General features: G+C 50.7%; 5 protein-coding genes across 5 annotated transcripts; 2 read left to right on the top strand and 3 right to left on the bottom strand.

Annotated features, from left to right (window-relative positions):
* Nucleotides 1-639: 639 nt before the first annotated feature.
* NCS54_00479300 (Carboxylic ester hydrolase) lies at nucleotides 640-2,612 on the bottom strand (the record flags this gene model as incomplete). Its single annotated transcript, XM_053150317.1, has 6 exons — nucleotides 640-812; nucleotides 863-1,618; nucleotides 1,678-1,799; nucleotides 1,852-1,932; nucleotides 1,991-2,179; nucleotides 2,227-2,612. The coding sequence occupies 6 exons, from the start codon at nucleotides 2,610-2,612 to the stop codon at nucleotides 640-642; spliced, it is 1,707 nt and encodes a 568-aa protein (XP_053006292.1).
* Nucleotides 2,613-4,063: 1,451 nt separating this feature from the next.
* On the top strand, nucleotides 4,064-5,648 carry NCS54_00479400 (Hypothetical protein; the record flags this gene model as incomplete). Its single annotated transcript, XM_053150318.1, has 3 exons — nucleotides 4,064-4,657; nucleotides 4,712-5,331; nucleotides 5,393-5,648. 3 exons carry the CDS (start codon nucleotides 4,064-4,066, stop codon nucleotides 5,646-5,648), a joined length of 1,470 nt encoding a protein of 489 aa, XP_053006293.1.
* Nucleotides 5,649-7,100: 1,452 nt separating this feature from the next.
* Nucleotides 7,101-8,345, bottom strand: NCS54_00479500 (NmrA domain-containing protein; the record flags this gene model as incomplete). Its single annotated transcript, XM_053150319.1, has 4 exons — nucleotides 7,101-7,406; nucleotides 7,463-7,789; nucleotides 7,848-8,132; nucleotides 8,190-8,345. The coding sequence occupies 4 exons, from the start codon at nucleotides 8,343-8,345 to the stop codon at nucleotides 7,101-7,103; spliced, it is 1,074 nt and encodes a 357-aa protein (XP_053006294.1).
* A 1,069-nt stretch (nucleotides 8,346-9,414) lies between these two features.
* Nucleotides 9,415-10,465, top strand: NCS54_00479600 (NmrA domain-containing protein; the record flags this gene model as incomplete). The annotated part of the gene is made up of 4 exons (XM_053150320.1): nucleotides 9,415-9,522; nucleotides 9,585-9,676; nucleotides 9,712-9,810; nucleotides 9,862-10,465. 4 exons carry the CDS (start codon nucleotides 9,415-9,417, stop codon nucleotides 10,463-10,465), a joined length of 903 nt encoding a protein of 300 aa, XP_053006295.1.
* A 638-nt stretch (nucleotides 10,466-11,103) lies between these two features.
* Nucleotides 11,104-12,894, bottom strand: NCS54_00479700 (Hypothetical protein; the record flags this gene model as incomplete). Its single annotated transcript, XM_053150321.1, has 5 exons — nucleotides 11,104-11,207; nucleotides 11,279-11,481; nucleotides 11,531-12,265; nucleotides 12,322-12,715; nucleotides 12,759-12,894. The coding sequence occupies 5 exons, from the start codon at nucleotides 12,892-12,894 to the stop codon at nucleotides 11,104-11,106; spliced, it is 1,572 nt and encodes a 523-aa protein (XP_053006296.1).
* Between the last annotated feature and the right edge of the window lie 602 nt (nucleotides 12,895-13,496).

Genomic DNA, 13,496 nt, shown 5'->3' on the forward strand with positions numbered 1-13,496 from the left:
CTATTGACGGCAGAAGTGAGGGGAAGCTTGGAATCTAGGCCTCCGCCAAAGTCGGATCCGGTTTGCCGAGCTCTTGTGCGTGTGCCAAGACAGAACGCGACTCAGATGGCAACGTGGTGATCAGCGTCAGGAGGCTGCTCCGGAGTTGTCCAACTCTCCCCGGCGCTGACACTTTCAGCTCCCTCCCCCCTTGATCCTTTAGCGCGGGTCTGGGCCTCCTGAGGGGTTGGTCGGATCCGATTTGGGGTGAGATTTGCAAGGGTCATGACTTGATGTGCGTGGGCCGTAAGTGAAAGCTTTTTGTGCCCCTGCAAGCAGCTGCCAAAGACGTCGGTGATTGTACTCGGTTCATGGCATGCGGCCTTTTCAATGTTTCATCTCCCATAGAGGTTGAGGCGAGGGGGGCAAATATAATTATCAAGACAACTGTTTCAGATTACAGCAGACGCAAAGCCTTGCCGCTTGTGTGAATGTTACGCAGCACTGTACTATGGACACCTGGGCAACCCGCTTCTTGATTCATATTTCGACTCCGTGTAGAAGTTAAGTAGTATAAGGGGTAGCAAAAACCCCTGGAATGGTGGGGGCTTTATGTGTGTAGTCTCAACTTTTACCAGTTCTGCGACTCAAGCTCAATGCCTACACCAGACCCATTTGATTCCAAGGGTAACTCGGTCCCTCAAACTTGCTCACGATAAACTCATGTTGACGGGTCCTGGTTGTATCAGTTTCGACATGTGTCGTGAAGTTGCTAGCAAATAGAATCCTCTTCTTCTCATGGGCTGTAAAGCGCGGCCATTGGACCGAGGTGCCTAGAAAGGTCAGCTAACTGCGTAGACCAGAATAGACGGTGGCAGCCTACCTGAAAAGGTGTTCGGGTTGCCAGTGTGGACAAATGATACCAGCATTGCGCACATGGTGTCGGTCAATGTTAAGGCGGCTTGGGGCAGGTTGTCGAAGGGATTCGGCCCAAGCCAAGGCGGCGACTTGCCAGGGAAGCCTGTCCCCTCTGTATTGTGGAAGAAGAACGGGACCTCCATGAAATGAGTAGCAGACCAGACATTGGGGACCCCATTTGGTGTTACATCGTATCGATAATGGTAGAGTGGTGCATCCGAGGCCTTGACCCAGGCTCGGGTGGAGAAGTACGTGGGCGCGATAAACATCAAGTCACCAATGATGGACGACACACGGGACCACTGTGCTCCAATGGTTGCATTCCAGGGCTCCAGGTTGTGAAGGACCAGGTCTGTAGAGCCAGCAGGGTACAAGTTTCGGAGAGCTGAAATATCCTGCTCCGAGAACTCATACGTGCCGAGGTATGATCTCAGTTCGGCTTCGGTGTTGATGCCAAAGGGGGAAAACCCGGTTCCCTCGTCTGTGTTGTCCCCAGCGATGAATGGCACTTTGACAAAAGCACCCTCTTTCATCTGCTTGATTCCGGATGCTGCGACAATATCGCCGTCAACTAGCGGTCGGTAGGCAGAGGCTACACTTAAAGAAGCTCCTATGGCATCTTTGAACTTGTCTGCCGGAACAGCTCGAAGGCACTGCAACTGATCGGTCGATGCGTCGCAGCCGACTGTTCTCGTGACGTTCTTGTAGACATTGGCGATTCCTGAAGAAAATTTCAGTTAGTCATGGTCAACACGCTCTTGCTAGCAGATAGGGCAATACCTTCTGAGGTAGTTCTTGCGAATAACCCCACGATAGCACCAGAGTCTGCCATGGCACGATGGAACAGTTTGTCATCTCTGCCATTGAAGGCACGCACTTGGTAGCCCACTGACATCGCGCCACTATAAGTCCGGTCAGTCCAAGATCACTGGCAGGGAGCCATGGGGGCCCTACGCGCTCTCTCCCCAGATGGTGACTTTGTCAGGGTCGCCCCCAAAGCCAGCAATGTTCTCCTGAATCCAGTGGAGAGCCATCCTGCAGCCAGTTTAGCGAGTGTAAAATGCCGCTTGCATTCCAGTCTGTGAGCACCTACCTTTGATCTCTCAAGCCCAGGTTGGCAAGCCCGGCTTTGGCAATCTCGTCTGAGTAGAGAAAGCCATACCCTGCTAGGCGGTAGTTGATACTGACCGCCATGATCGGCCTCCCCATACGAAGAGAATGTTCAACAATAAAGGTCATGTTGTAACGCTGGTCACGGCTTGTACCAGCGATGAATCCGCCTCTGTCTCAAGTCAGACTAACATGGCCGAGATTACGCTCGAAACTCACCCGTAGATCCATACAAGCACCGCCAGGTTAGAGCAGGCAATAGTTCCAGCAGGGCGGATGATGTTGAGTGTCAGGCAATCCTCACTAACATGACCATCTGAGACAAGCTCTGTGTCGTCGCCATACCCAACACATGAATCTCCATACGCGGTTGCATCGTGCACGCCCTGCCAAGAGGAATTGAGGCTTTGAGGCTGTCGCAGGCGCAAGTCGGCCACCGGAGGCTGGGCAAACGGGATCCCAAGAAATGTTTCCACGCCGTAATGTTGATTGTAAATGCCATGGTACGATCCGTTACGAGCTCTTCCCAGTGGTGGGGTATATCTGTCCGCACCAGATGGTGTGATTAGAAGCGCAGCAACCAAAAAAGCCCAGGGTTGCCACATGGTGTCATGGACCTTGGGTTGGGGTAACGGTTAAAAAGAAGACGCTATCAGTGAAATGGAGAGATGATTGAGTTTTACTCATTGCTGAGAGGATGGGAACCATCGAGAGAGGAGTCAGACTGTCCACAGTGTTTGGCCTGAACTCGCTGCTTTGGGTTGGTGACGCGTTATCTCTACCTAGGTAGTTGGCTCACCATCTGCTCTGTTCTGCTTGCTTCATTTTCATTGGGTTGCTCGTAAGCTTACCCCCCTCTGACCAAGTTCTGACTCCTTCCCCATCTGGAAGCGATCCGATGGACATGCCAACGACCGAAGTGCGGGGGAAGGCTAACTCAAAGCATCAATAATAAGCTATGACCACTTAACCGTTTCGTCGAACACGCGAGATTATCTCCTGCCTTCTTAATAGTTATTGGTGTAGCGCAGACAAGCTCTCGTCCCACGACGGAATAAGCGGTGAAGCACCAAACTCTAATCTCATTATCGGCGCAGATAGAAGCTTAATATCCGTGCCCTGTATTCATATTTATAGTGGTTATCTAGTTGGCTATCAACTTCATGCAAGACCGAATATAGCTCAGACCTACCGATGCCCGTTCAAATGTTAGTTAACCAAACCTTTATGAGCCAGAGAGATGATCTGTTTTCTACAACTTCTATATCAACCACAACACTTTCTTCATCAACGCCGGGCCATCCAAGTTGTTGTCAATTTTTTTAAGGACCGGTGACATTCAGGTATAATCGGCAAACTGATGTACAACTACGGACCGTCGTAACCGAGAATCAAGTTGCCGAAGCTGTCTGGATGAGATTGCTGGCCAACTATGTTCTTGGAATCATTGGAACAGGTGCTCTCTTTGCAATCGTGACACCCATCACATCAAGGCTTCTTTGGAAACGGAACAGAGAGGCTGATCGTGGAGGGATGTTCATCGGACACAACGAGTCTTTTCGAATAACACGGTGATGCAATGCGAAAGCGAAGAAACCGGGATTTTACTTCAAGGAACCATCAAACTCAATGAGTCTCAGTACAAGAGGATAATCAAGGAGAAACTTCCGAAATCATTTCCCCTCTAATCATCCCACACTCAAGAGAGCCCTGAGCCCATCCGAGACAGAGATTCTTGCGTCCCGGGTAGTCCACCAGTCCACCGGGTTAGTGGGCCACAATCCGAAACATTCGCCTTGAAACTGCCGAGGTACAAAGCTCACTGACCCAATGAAACCCAGCGTCTTGTAGCCTCCCTCAGCTCGTACAGTAACAAGTGTCCAAGTATATTGATGGCCATGCTCTACCCCCACTTCCCGACAACTCCTCCCGCCGAGCATGCATATCTCTCTTCCACCCCCGGTTTCCCCGCCGATTTTGTATCCATCCAATCTTGGATCTAATAACCAACTTCTAGCAATCTTGAGTCGGCATCCTTGAGAACCAACCTACAAGAATGAGCGTCATCAACATAGCCTCGGTACCCTTCCTGGCCGTTGGCGTCATTATCCTCACCGCAGCGTATAGGCTTTTCTCAGCAGTCACATCGCCGCTACGTAATGTTCCCGGCCCGTGGTATAGTCATGTCACCTCTATCGTGCTCAAATGGCACATATTGGCGGGCAGACGCATCCATTTTGTCCACTCTTTACACCTAAAATACGGGCCCGTCGTTCTTGTGTCTCCCGACGAGGTAGCCATCAGCGATCTAGAGGCTTTTTCCCAAATCCACAAGATCGGATCCGGATTCACCAAGTCTGATTGGTATGACAAGCTCAGATCAGGCAGGGAGCCTGGCATTTTCTTCATGCGTGATCCGCATCAACACGCCGCTCGACGACGGCTCTTTGCTCGTGCCTTTAGCAACAACTCGCTTCTGACGCACTGGGAGCCCGAGATCAGGCAGAAGACCCAACTCGCCGTGGCCAAGATCAAAAATGACGCTCAGAATGGCAGCGCGGATATTCTGAAATGGTGGACCCTGATGGCAACCGACGTCATTGCTCATCTTTCGTTTGGCGAATCATTCCGCATGCTGGAATTGGGCAAGGTAGACATCACCCAGTTTCCTTCCATATACCACGACCGCTAATACTGCTGCAAGCAAACCCCGTACATCGATGCCATCCAAGCGGCCCTCCTCTGTGGAGTGGCCCGAAACGAGCTATCTTGGATTTTCCCGATCTTGAGGCACCTCCCTTTCAAAGGCATCCGTGACATAGTAAATGCTGACAACGTAGTCTTCGAGCATGGCGCTAAAGCTGTGCAGAACATGAGCAGCGCCAGTGACGGACTCAGTACAGCAAACCTGTTCAGCCAGATGCTCGCTCAGGCGCAGGGCCAGGAAAAGACGGAAATCAAGGATTCCACAGTCCGAACAGAAGCAGGGAATCTCATTGTTGCCGGGTCCGATACAACAGCCATCACTCTGACCTATCTCGTTTGGGCAGTGCTCAGCCAGCCACGGCTTCGGGCAGCTCTTGAGCTTGAAGTCTGTGGTCTAAGCCCAAGCCTGACCTTTGATGAGCTGAAGAGCGCTCCGCTCCTGAACAGTGTTATTGAAGAGACCCTACGGTTGTACGGTGCTGCCCCTGGTGCGCTCCCACGGGTTGTACCCGGAAAGGGACTCTCTGTTCGTGGCTACTTCATCCCCCCAGGCACAGGGGTCAGTACGCAAGCCTACACACTGCATCGAGACTCCACTGTCTTCCCAGATGCACATAGGTATGATGGCTTGCCCTCTTTTGATGTTGTCATACCTGATATGTATACTCACAATCTGCAGGTTTGACGGCGAAAGATTTATGGATAAATCACAACTAACAGCATCTCAAAAGACAGCCATGTCACCCTTTGGCGCAGGCTCTCGCATCTGTATTGGGCTTCATCTAGCTTGGATGGAACTGAGACTTGCCACAGCGCTGTTTTTCCGAGAGTGCCGAGGGGCTAAACTTGATCCTGGAATGACAGATGACATGATGGAGATGGATAATCGATTTTTGATTGCGCCAAAGGGACATTGTTGCAAGATTCAGCTGTAGGAACACTAGCGGTGCAGCCGCGTCAGGGCATGGCAGCCCAGGTTGTAACGAGGCCGGGCCAGGAGGCAATGGCCTCCGCGTTGACCTGTGTGAGTGAGTGTGGCAAAATATGCGCCACCTTGAGATAGTCAAAGACTTTGGGATCGCGCAATGGGCCTCTGTCATCGTCTTGAGGAACGGAGCCTTGCCGACATGCGTTGACTATTCGTCTTAGACCCTCCGTTTCATCGAATTGTCGTGATATGACACAGCGATGGCGATCTCGAAGTAAGCAGAGTGCCCGAAGAGTTGACACGCGTTCAGGGGTTCCGAGAAGTGGCTGAGCTTGGTCGGACTGTGCTCTCTGTATCGCCGAGTGCGAAGCAGGAGAGGGCTGGGGTATTTTCTTTGTTGACGCCTTCACTACACGACAGACAATGAGTGATAGAGGACAAAGCGAGCCGAAAACCTTGGGCACCTACAGGGCAAGAAGAAGTTATTAAACAAGTAGTCGGCAAAGTCGACGATTGAGTCACGCAGCCTGGTCTCTGTGTGGGGGTCGGCTAGATCAGGGTCCTCATCCTCATCAATCTGAAGACCTGCCGCCTCAAAGAGTGCCCTTAAGAAATTTCCTTGAGAGTTCGGAGTGATAGCATACTGGAGAGTGAGTCGGACGAGTTTCATTCGGTCATAGTCCCTACTGGCTCTAGCATCAGGAGAAACGACGGAATGGTCTATGAGCCGATTGAATCGGGCACTGGCTGCAAGTCGCTGGGCAGGGGTCAAGGGAGGTCGTGTGGAGAAATCAATGATACTCTCAAGCGGCATTATTTAGAAATCATGACGGCGATACTAAGAAAACACAGAAGCAAACGGGCTAGAGGGGGAAATGTTCAAGGAGCGACGATGGTAATGAAGCCGAAGTCAGTCTTCTGACTGGCGTTGATTGCATTGGGTAGGCGGTGAGGATAACGTGGGGCAGAAACCTAGGAACGGGCAAGAAAACAAAGCATACAGTATGTGACGTCCTCTACCACTTAAACGAATGAAGAGAGGCAGGAGAAGGTTATTATATAGCATAGAGTCGGATAGTTAGCGTAAATACAAAGCATCGTTTTAATCTAGTTGGTGCCAATGCAACTGTATCACTGGATCCCTTTAGACATTCTTGGATACAGTGGCATCTAATTACTTCAACGCTTGGCCAGCGCCCATTATCCGTCTTATGAGGCGAGATTCTCGTGCTATACCTATGGCTCGTTTTATGATTGTGATGCAGCTGATCCTTTATTATCTCAATCGTGAAAACAGCACACAGATTTTCTTCTAAAATCTCCTACGTGGCTACGTTGTTCTATAACGTCCTTAATCCCACTCCCGGTAGGCTGCTCGTGTACATCTACGATGAGAACGATAATGACAAAGAAACTGATCTCAATAGAGCATTCAAGATTGACCTATCTTGCAATTCCATCACTTCTCGTCGACGGTGGTGGTGTTTCTGGTGTAAATGGCCCCTGCCTGCTGCCAAGCAGCCTGTTCTTTTCCATCTAACGCATCCTTCACGTAAGCCTCAAAAGTGCGGCCCTCAAGGTCCGGATATAAGTCTTTGGCTAGGAGGTATCCAAGATACTTGGCAAATTCGGGGGTGTTATCACCGCGGATACCCCAGCTGTTCCAATACTGAAACTGCGATTCCGAGACATTCTCGAGAGATCCTGGGATGGTGTTGGACAGTTGCGCCGCAGCGGCTCTGGCTTTGATCTCATCTTCGTGCATCTAGGGACCATTTAGTCTTTCCGCACAAATCCAGCAGGTTCCGCTTGGGCACTCACGTATTTTCGCTCAATCGTCTCGCCACTCTGCTTCTCCACTATGCCATAAACCTGATTCGTCGTGCGCAGCTCGGTATATGCAAATACCATCCGGTTCAGAGTTTGCGGATCAGCAATAATGCGAGCTACATAGCGGCCAATATCCTTCACATCTGTCATAGCAGATGGAGTATTTCCATCACCAGGAATATACTCTGCGGGCATCGCGAGCGCCTTATCAAGGCGTCCAGATGGCACCCGAGGGAGTGCAATTTGGTACCACCAGCCAACATCAATGACGGTGTAGGGCAGATATACCTTTTTGATATGATTCAACACCACTTCTTTCTGTTTGGTCGGTTAGCAGGGTCACGACAGCGTGTGTAAACTGCTGTGTTACACTCACCACATCCCTGAGTCTCAGAATTCCGTTTGGCGGGACAACGGTGGCGAAGAAGCAAGGGACATAACGTCCCACGCCGGCGGATTTCGCCGCATTGATAAGTGGTATCTCATTCAAGATGGCGGTTGCGTTGACAGCCGAGATTACCACGTCCATATCCGTTAGGATGGCCTTGAGATCTTCCGCAGGTCCGGTGAGGTCCGCTCCTACGACCTTGACACCCATCTCTTTCAGCTCAAGAGCCCCTGGCTTGGAGAGCGACGATGGCCTAATAAGAGCGGTAACTTGCTGAGCATTGATCATCATTTAGTACCATGTGACAGAGTGCTGAGCAGAGCAACTCACAAATCTGTTTGTGGTCGATGCAAGCAATCCTCGGGCAATGGATGAGCCAGTCTCGCCTGTTGCGCCGGCTACGGCAACTTTGATGTTGCTCATGATGGCTGATTGGTTGAGTGGATTTGCGAATGTTTCTGCTGGAGAAAGGTATGCGGGGATCATTCAAGTTGAAGCGCGTTGCCATAGACAGGGAGCGGCGTGCGTTTGAGTCGGTATTTTATAGCAGTACAACGCTGTAAAGGCAGCGGAGCGGAGTTGATAGACTTCGTTAGTTAGTATCATGCGATGCCGCTGCACGTGAAAAGGCAGGCTACGCCGTTTCATTGGGTCCGGGAGAAAGGATACTTGGCATTGTTAAGCAACTGAAGGGACAAGGGTGTGGAATAACGTTATGTTCTCCACCTGAACTCCACAAAGGTACGGAACCACAGAAATTACTAGTTAGCTCGGCCTTCATAAGATATCGCGAGACAAAGAGGGAACCAAGAACGGGGCACGAAAGAGGTAATGTGCCACAAGACCTTTGCCAAGTCCTATTACGCTTATGTTAGAACCATAACTCATGATTGGCGGTGATTACAAACCTCGATTCGCTCCAGTGATGAGACAGACAAAGTTGGAAGCCATTGTGACTTGAATATTTTGGTCGTTGGTTGATAAGGTGATCTTGAGTAAAGACGTAAACTGCTGGGTACTTCTATTCCTTCATTCAGTCACTAAACACTATTAATAAAAAAGAGTATAACTACTTGAGGTGATTTGCTTTATCATCCTGTGAGTACTGATCACCGAATTCGCAAGGCCTGCTAACGTTAGACATTCAAACTCCGCCCATTCTTAATGAAGTCCGCTGCCAGGACCTGTGTGAATGAAAAGCGGCGTCTCCAAATCCCCTAACGCCAATTCTAAACTCCGCAAACTCCGAAGTAGATATGGCTTTCCTGAACGCCACGGAGAAGCCAAGGGTCATCTCAAGTGAAATCCGCATAACTCTAATGTAAAACTCCGCTAACACCTCTCTTGAGCGTGTCCACCTTCGGCTGGGAGATCTAGACCTAAACCATATGTAAGTTGCAGCATCAGAAGCTATAGGTATATAAACTAACAAACAACCCTCTGCCAAACTACTCCTCACTAGACTCATCATCTCCGGCAGCGAGCGATCTAAGCCATCATTTGTCTTACGCATCGGCATTACCAGAGAGCTTCGAAACTCTTCCGTGTATCTATCATGTCTTCTACCGTGGCGGTGGCCGGTGGCACCGGTGGTCTGGGCCGGGCACTCATCGAGGCTATACTTGCAGATGGAAAGTTTGATGTTGTCATTCTGGCCAGAAAGGTAAAACATGCACTCCTAGCCGTTTTTTGATTCAGCTCGCCGGAACTAAAGCTCTTTGAAAGTACGACGAAGAAAAGGAAAAGCAGATTGGAGCTCGTATCCTTCAGGTTGACTACACCAACATTGAAGCCCTGACCAAGGTCCTGGAGGACCTGTTCACACCGTCATCTCGACTCTCAATATTCTAAGCTCTACTGAGCCAGAGTTCAACCTCATTGCGGCTGCTGATAAATCTACCCCCACGAAGCGTTACGTTGGAAACGTCTGGGGAGTGGACTACACGGATGAGTAAGATACCAGTGTGTCATGTTTAACGCACTATTAACCGTGTCGCTCTAGGTTCGTGAACAGGTCTCCTCTCTTCCAAGCCAAACATGCTGTCACAGACGCATTGGACTCTACCAGTCTTGAACATACTGTCTGGTATACAGGCTACTTTGCCGACTACTATCTGATGCCTCACGCCAAGTCATATCTCAATATGATGACTGCGGTGGTCGACATGGCAAACAATACTGCCGCGATCCCCGGGTCCGGCAATGTTCCTGTGGTGTTTACTTACACCCAAGACGTTGCCAGATATGTCGCTGCTTCCCTCACACTTCCACGATGGTCATCGCGCACTTGGCTCGTAGGTGACAAGGTGACCTGGAATGAGGTTGTAGCCCTCGCAGAGAGCGCCAAGGGGGTCAAGTTCAACGTCACCTACGATTCAGTGGAGACGATGAAGGCCGGGAGAGTCACCGCCCTGCCAAGCCACCTGCAAATGAGAGCCTTCATACCCCAGGAAGTTTTGGAAGGCATCCTCTCGCTATACGGACTCTTGTTTGAAGCTGGCGTGTTCGATTTGAACCCTGAGCACACTATCAGGCAGGATTTTCCAGAGATCAAGGTGAAGACGTTCAAGGAACTGATCACGGAAGCGTGGGGTAGGAAATCATAGGCATTTCAATAGATGTAGTTAGTCCCTTACTATGGGAAATTTAGGTGCCAGCTGACTGACGAGTGTAGCTATGGCTAGGGTTAGGACTTATGTTCAGGTGCAGCATGGGAGAGTATTGATAACTCGAGCTTACTCAGATCGTACCTGGGCATCAATCTCGCAAGGGGAGTGGATTTATATAGGTGGATGAAAGCTCTGGCAAAGAGTAGCCATTCTTTGCCTGAGTGCCTCAGGCGCCCCTCCGCACTTTGTGCAAACTCCAATATTAATAAGGAGAGACACATCTCGATCGAGCATGCCATTGCCTGACGCACTAAAATGAATAGAAAGGCCCGTGAAACTTCTATTTAGAGATATATTGTATCGGTTTGCTTTTCCTACTAACAGACACATTTCCCAACGTGCCCCAACACTTCAGGTATTTGAACAATCGTTATTGATGGCTTCAAACCAACACCATTACCAATCGCGAGCACCTTCTTCACGCAGTCTCAGTATAAGGGAACGTCTGGTGGGCTTAAAGACTGGCTAGAGTATTTGCATTCTTGTAAACACCATCGAGGTTTGAAGCAATGTCAGCACACCAGAAACGAACCCGAAGACGACAGTTGCTTCTCCACAGAATTGGGACGCAGCCCCTACTCGCTCTCCCTGATGGTGAAGTGGTGGCGTGCCCGGAAGGTCCAGTCGATAATTGACCCAAGCAAAATAATGGCAATTATAGCAGAGACATAGTTCATATCTGGAGGACTCGATTAGCATAGTTCAAGAAGTCGTTTGGTGTTCAAGCAATTCGTTGTTGATGGGACTCACTGGATCCGGTGGCAGGCATGACATATGGGAAGGAGTAAATGACGACGGCAAAGAGGCAGAAGCAGATGGTCATGACTCTTGAGACGGTGCCAAAAAGCCCCAGGTTGAAAGGCCCCTTTATTTCCTTGTTCCGAGGGAGCAGAGAATAAGCCGCTGGAAGCGTGTAGGTGAGAGAGGGGAAAATGATGACTCCAGCAGCCAGACTGCAATAAGAGTCAATAGGTAAGTCACAGGGGCGAACGGGGCTATTACCTGTTGAAAGCTGTGGTCGAGGCAACACATAGAACTGACAGAATACCACTGAGGGAGGCACACAGTATCAGAGCTTGGAGAGGGATGTTTAGCTTTGGGTGCACCCTGGACCATAGGTGTGAGAAAGGGAGGCCATTGTCGCGAGCAAAGGACCAGCAGATCCTGGACTGATATGCGTGGAGGGCCACCAGAGCAAAGGTCCAAGCGACAATGAGCAACGACATCATAACGATGGCTCCAGCTTGACTTCTTCGCAGGGAAATGTAGAATAGCTCGAGTAGTGGAACACCGGTTTCGGTATTGACGATGGCGTCAAAGTCGGTCATGCAATACATCAGAAGGACGGCAAGGGGCCAAGCCGTCACGAAGCCGATGCCAACGGTGAGGTATAGGGCCTTGGGGATGTTCTTTTCCGGCTCGGTGATCTCCTCGGCCATGTGTACCGCCGTGTCGATCAGGCCGAAGCTATAGTTGGCATTGATTAAGCCAACGAGGAAGGCCATGCCCTTGGACTTCCAGCCACTGATGTTCTCGACGCTGCCGAATATGAAGGATGCCTCGGTGTGAGACGTGCTAACGGCAGGTACAACGATAATGACGGCGGCGCAAACGATGATGTTGACAAACATGCCAATTGAGACGCCCTTGGCCACGTGGTCCTTGTTCATGTTGATAATGAAGGTCGAAAAGTTAAAGGCGAGACCGATCAAGTAGGCGTGCCATTGCTGGATGACGCTGCATGGGGTCAGCATAGAGACTCACTACGAGACTTATTCGTGCCAAGGACTCACTAGCCAGGATGAGCGAGCTTTGCAACTCCGAGGACCATATGGCCCATCAAGACGGTCGCACCAGCCGAAGCAATAATACCTCCAGAGAGATTGCAGATTCCCGTAAAGTAGGCTGATGGACGAGCGAGTCTCCCGGGAGCCAGCTTGGTCACCCAGTAATACTGGCCACCAGCGTTTGGCATGGCGCTGACCAGCTCAGACAAGGTGGTGACAAAGAAGATGTTGAAGAAGGCGACAATGATGAGTCCATAGACGAGAGAAGCTGAGCCGCCAATGACAACACCAGTCGAGAAGCCGCCTGTCACGCCCAGCCATGACGCGGTAACCATGAAGGCGACTGCGACAAGTTGAACTGTGCTCAGCTCTCTTTTCATCTGTGGCTTGTATCCCATGGCTGAGGATGTTAGCTTTGCTTCGAGCTTCCGTTGGCGACATACCTATCAGTCTGGCAGCATCAGGTGAAAGGTCCTTTTGCTCGCCCATAGTAACAGACTCGGGCCTGGCTCTGCCGTCAACCTGCTTGTGGTCATCGGACATCTTTTCGCCGCCACCTTCAAGGCTTGTACTGTCCATGCTGTGGTTGTAGAGAAGGATGAGTCGGTCAAGTAACGGCAAGTAAGGATGGCGGAGGCAAAGGGAAGTCGATGATAGTCTGACTGGAGTGAACGAGACGGTCACTGGGTCGTTTAAATAAAATGGAACGTGACTCCGACTGGCCGACCTGGCGTATGATCAACAATACCTTTGCTCAAGGGGCACACACGGTTGGTGATGGCCACTGTCCAGGCCGCCAACTACCCCGCGTTTTTATCGAGGGAGATGGATCAGGGGTGTTTAGTGACTCTTACCGCTTTAATCACGAGTGCGAGACGGATAAGCAGCACCGTCTTATCTGTGCTATTGCGGAGGGTCCTAGGGCCATGCCCGCAGAGGGTCCCATTTCTCAAGGGCCTATCTCCTTCACCCGAGCTGCGACAGGGCCGACCAAGTACGTATGGGATAGAGTTGACCATGGGTTGCACTAGCCGTCATGGGCATCGAGACCAGTCTTTAGTCACTGCGCCAGCTTTGCCACCTGGAAATTTTCTTTAAAGGGCAAGAAAGCTAGTGACTCTTGCGGGGTAGCGAGTCGGGACCGCGTTTTGATGCTTGGCCCCCGACACTTCGGCTCTCAA

The sequence above is a fragment of the Fusarium falciforme genome, chromosome 4 (genome assembly GCF_026873545.1).
Source record: "Fusarium falciforme chromosome 4, complete sequence".
Lineage (NCBI taxonomy): Eukaryota > Fungi > Ascomycota > Sordariomycetes > Hypocreales > Nectriaceae > Fusarium > Fusarium falciforme.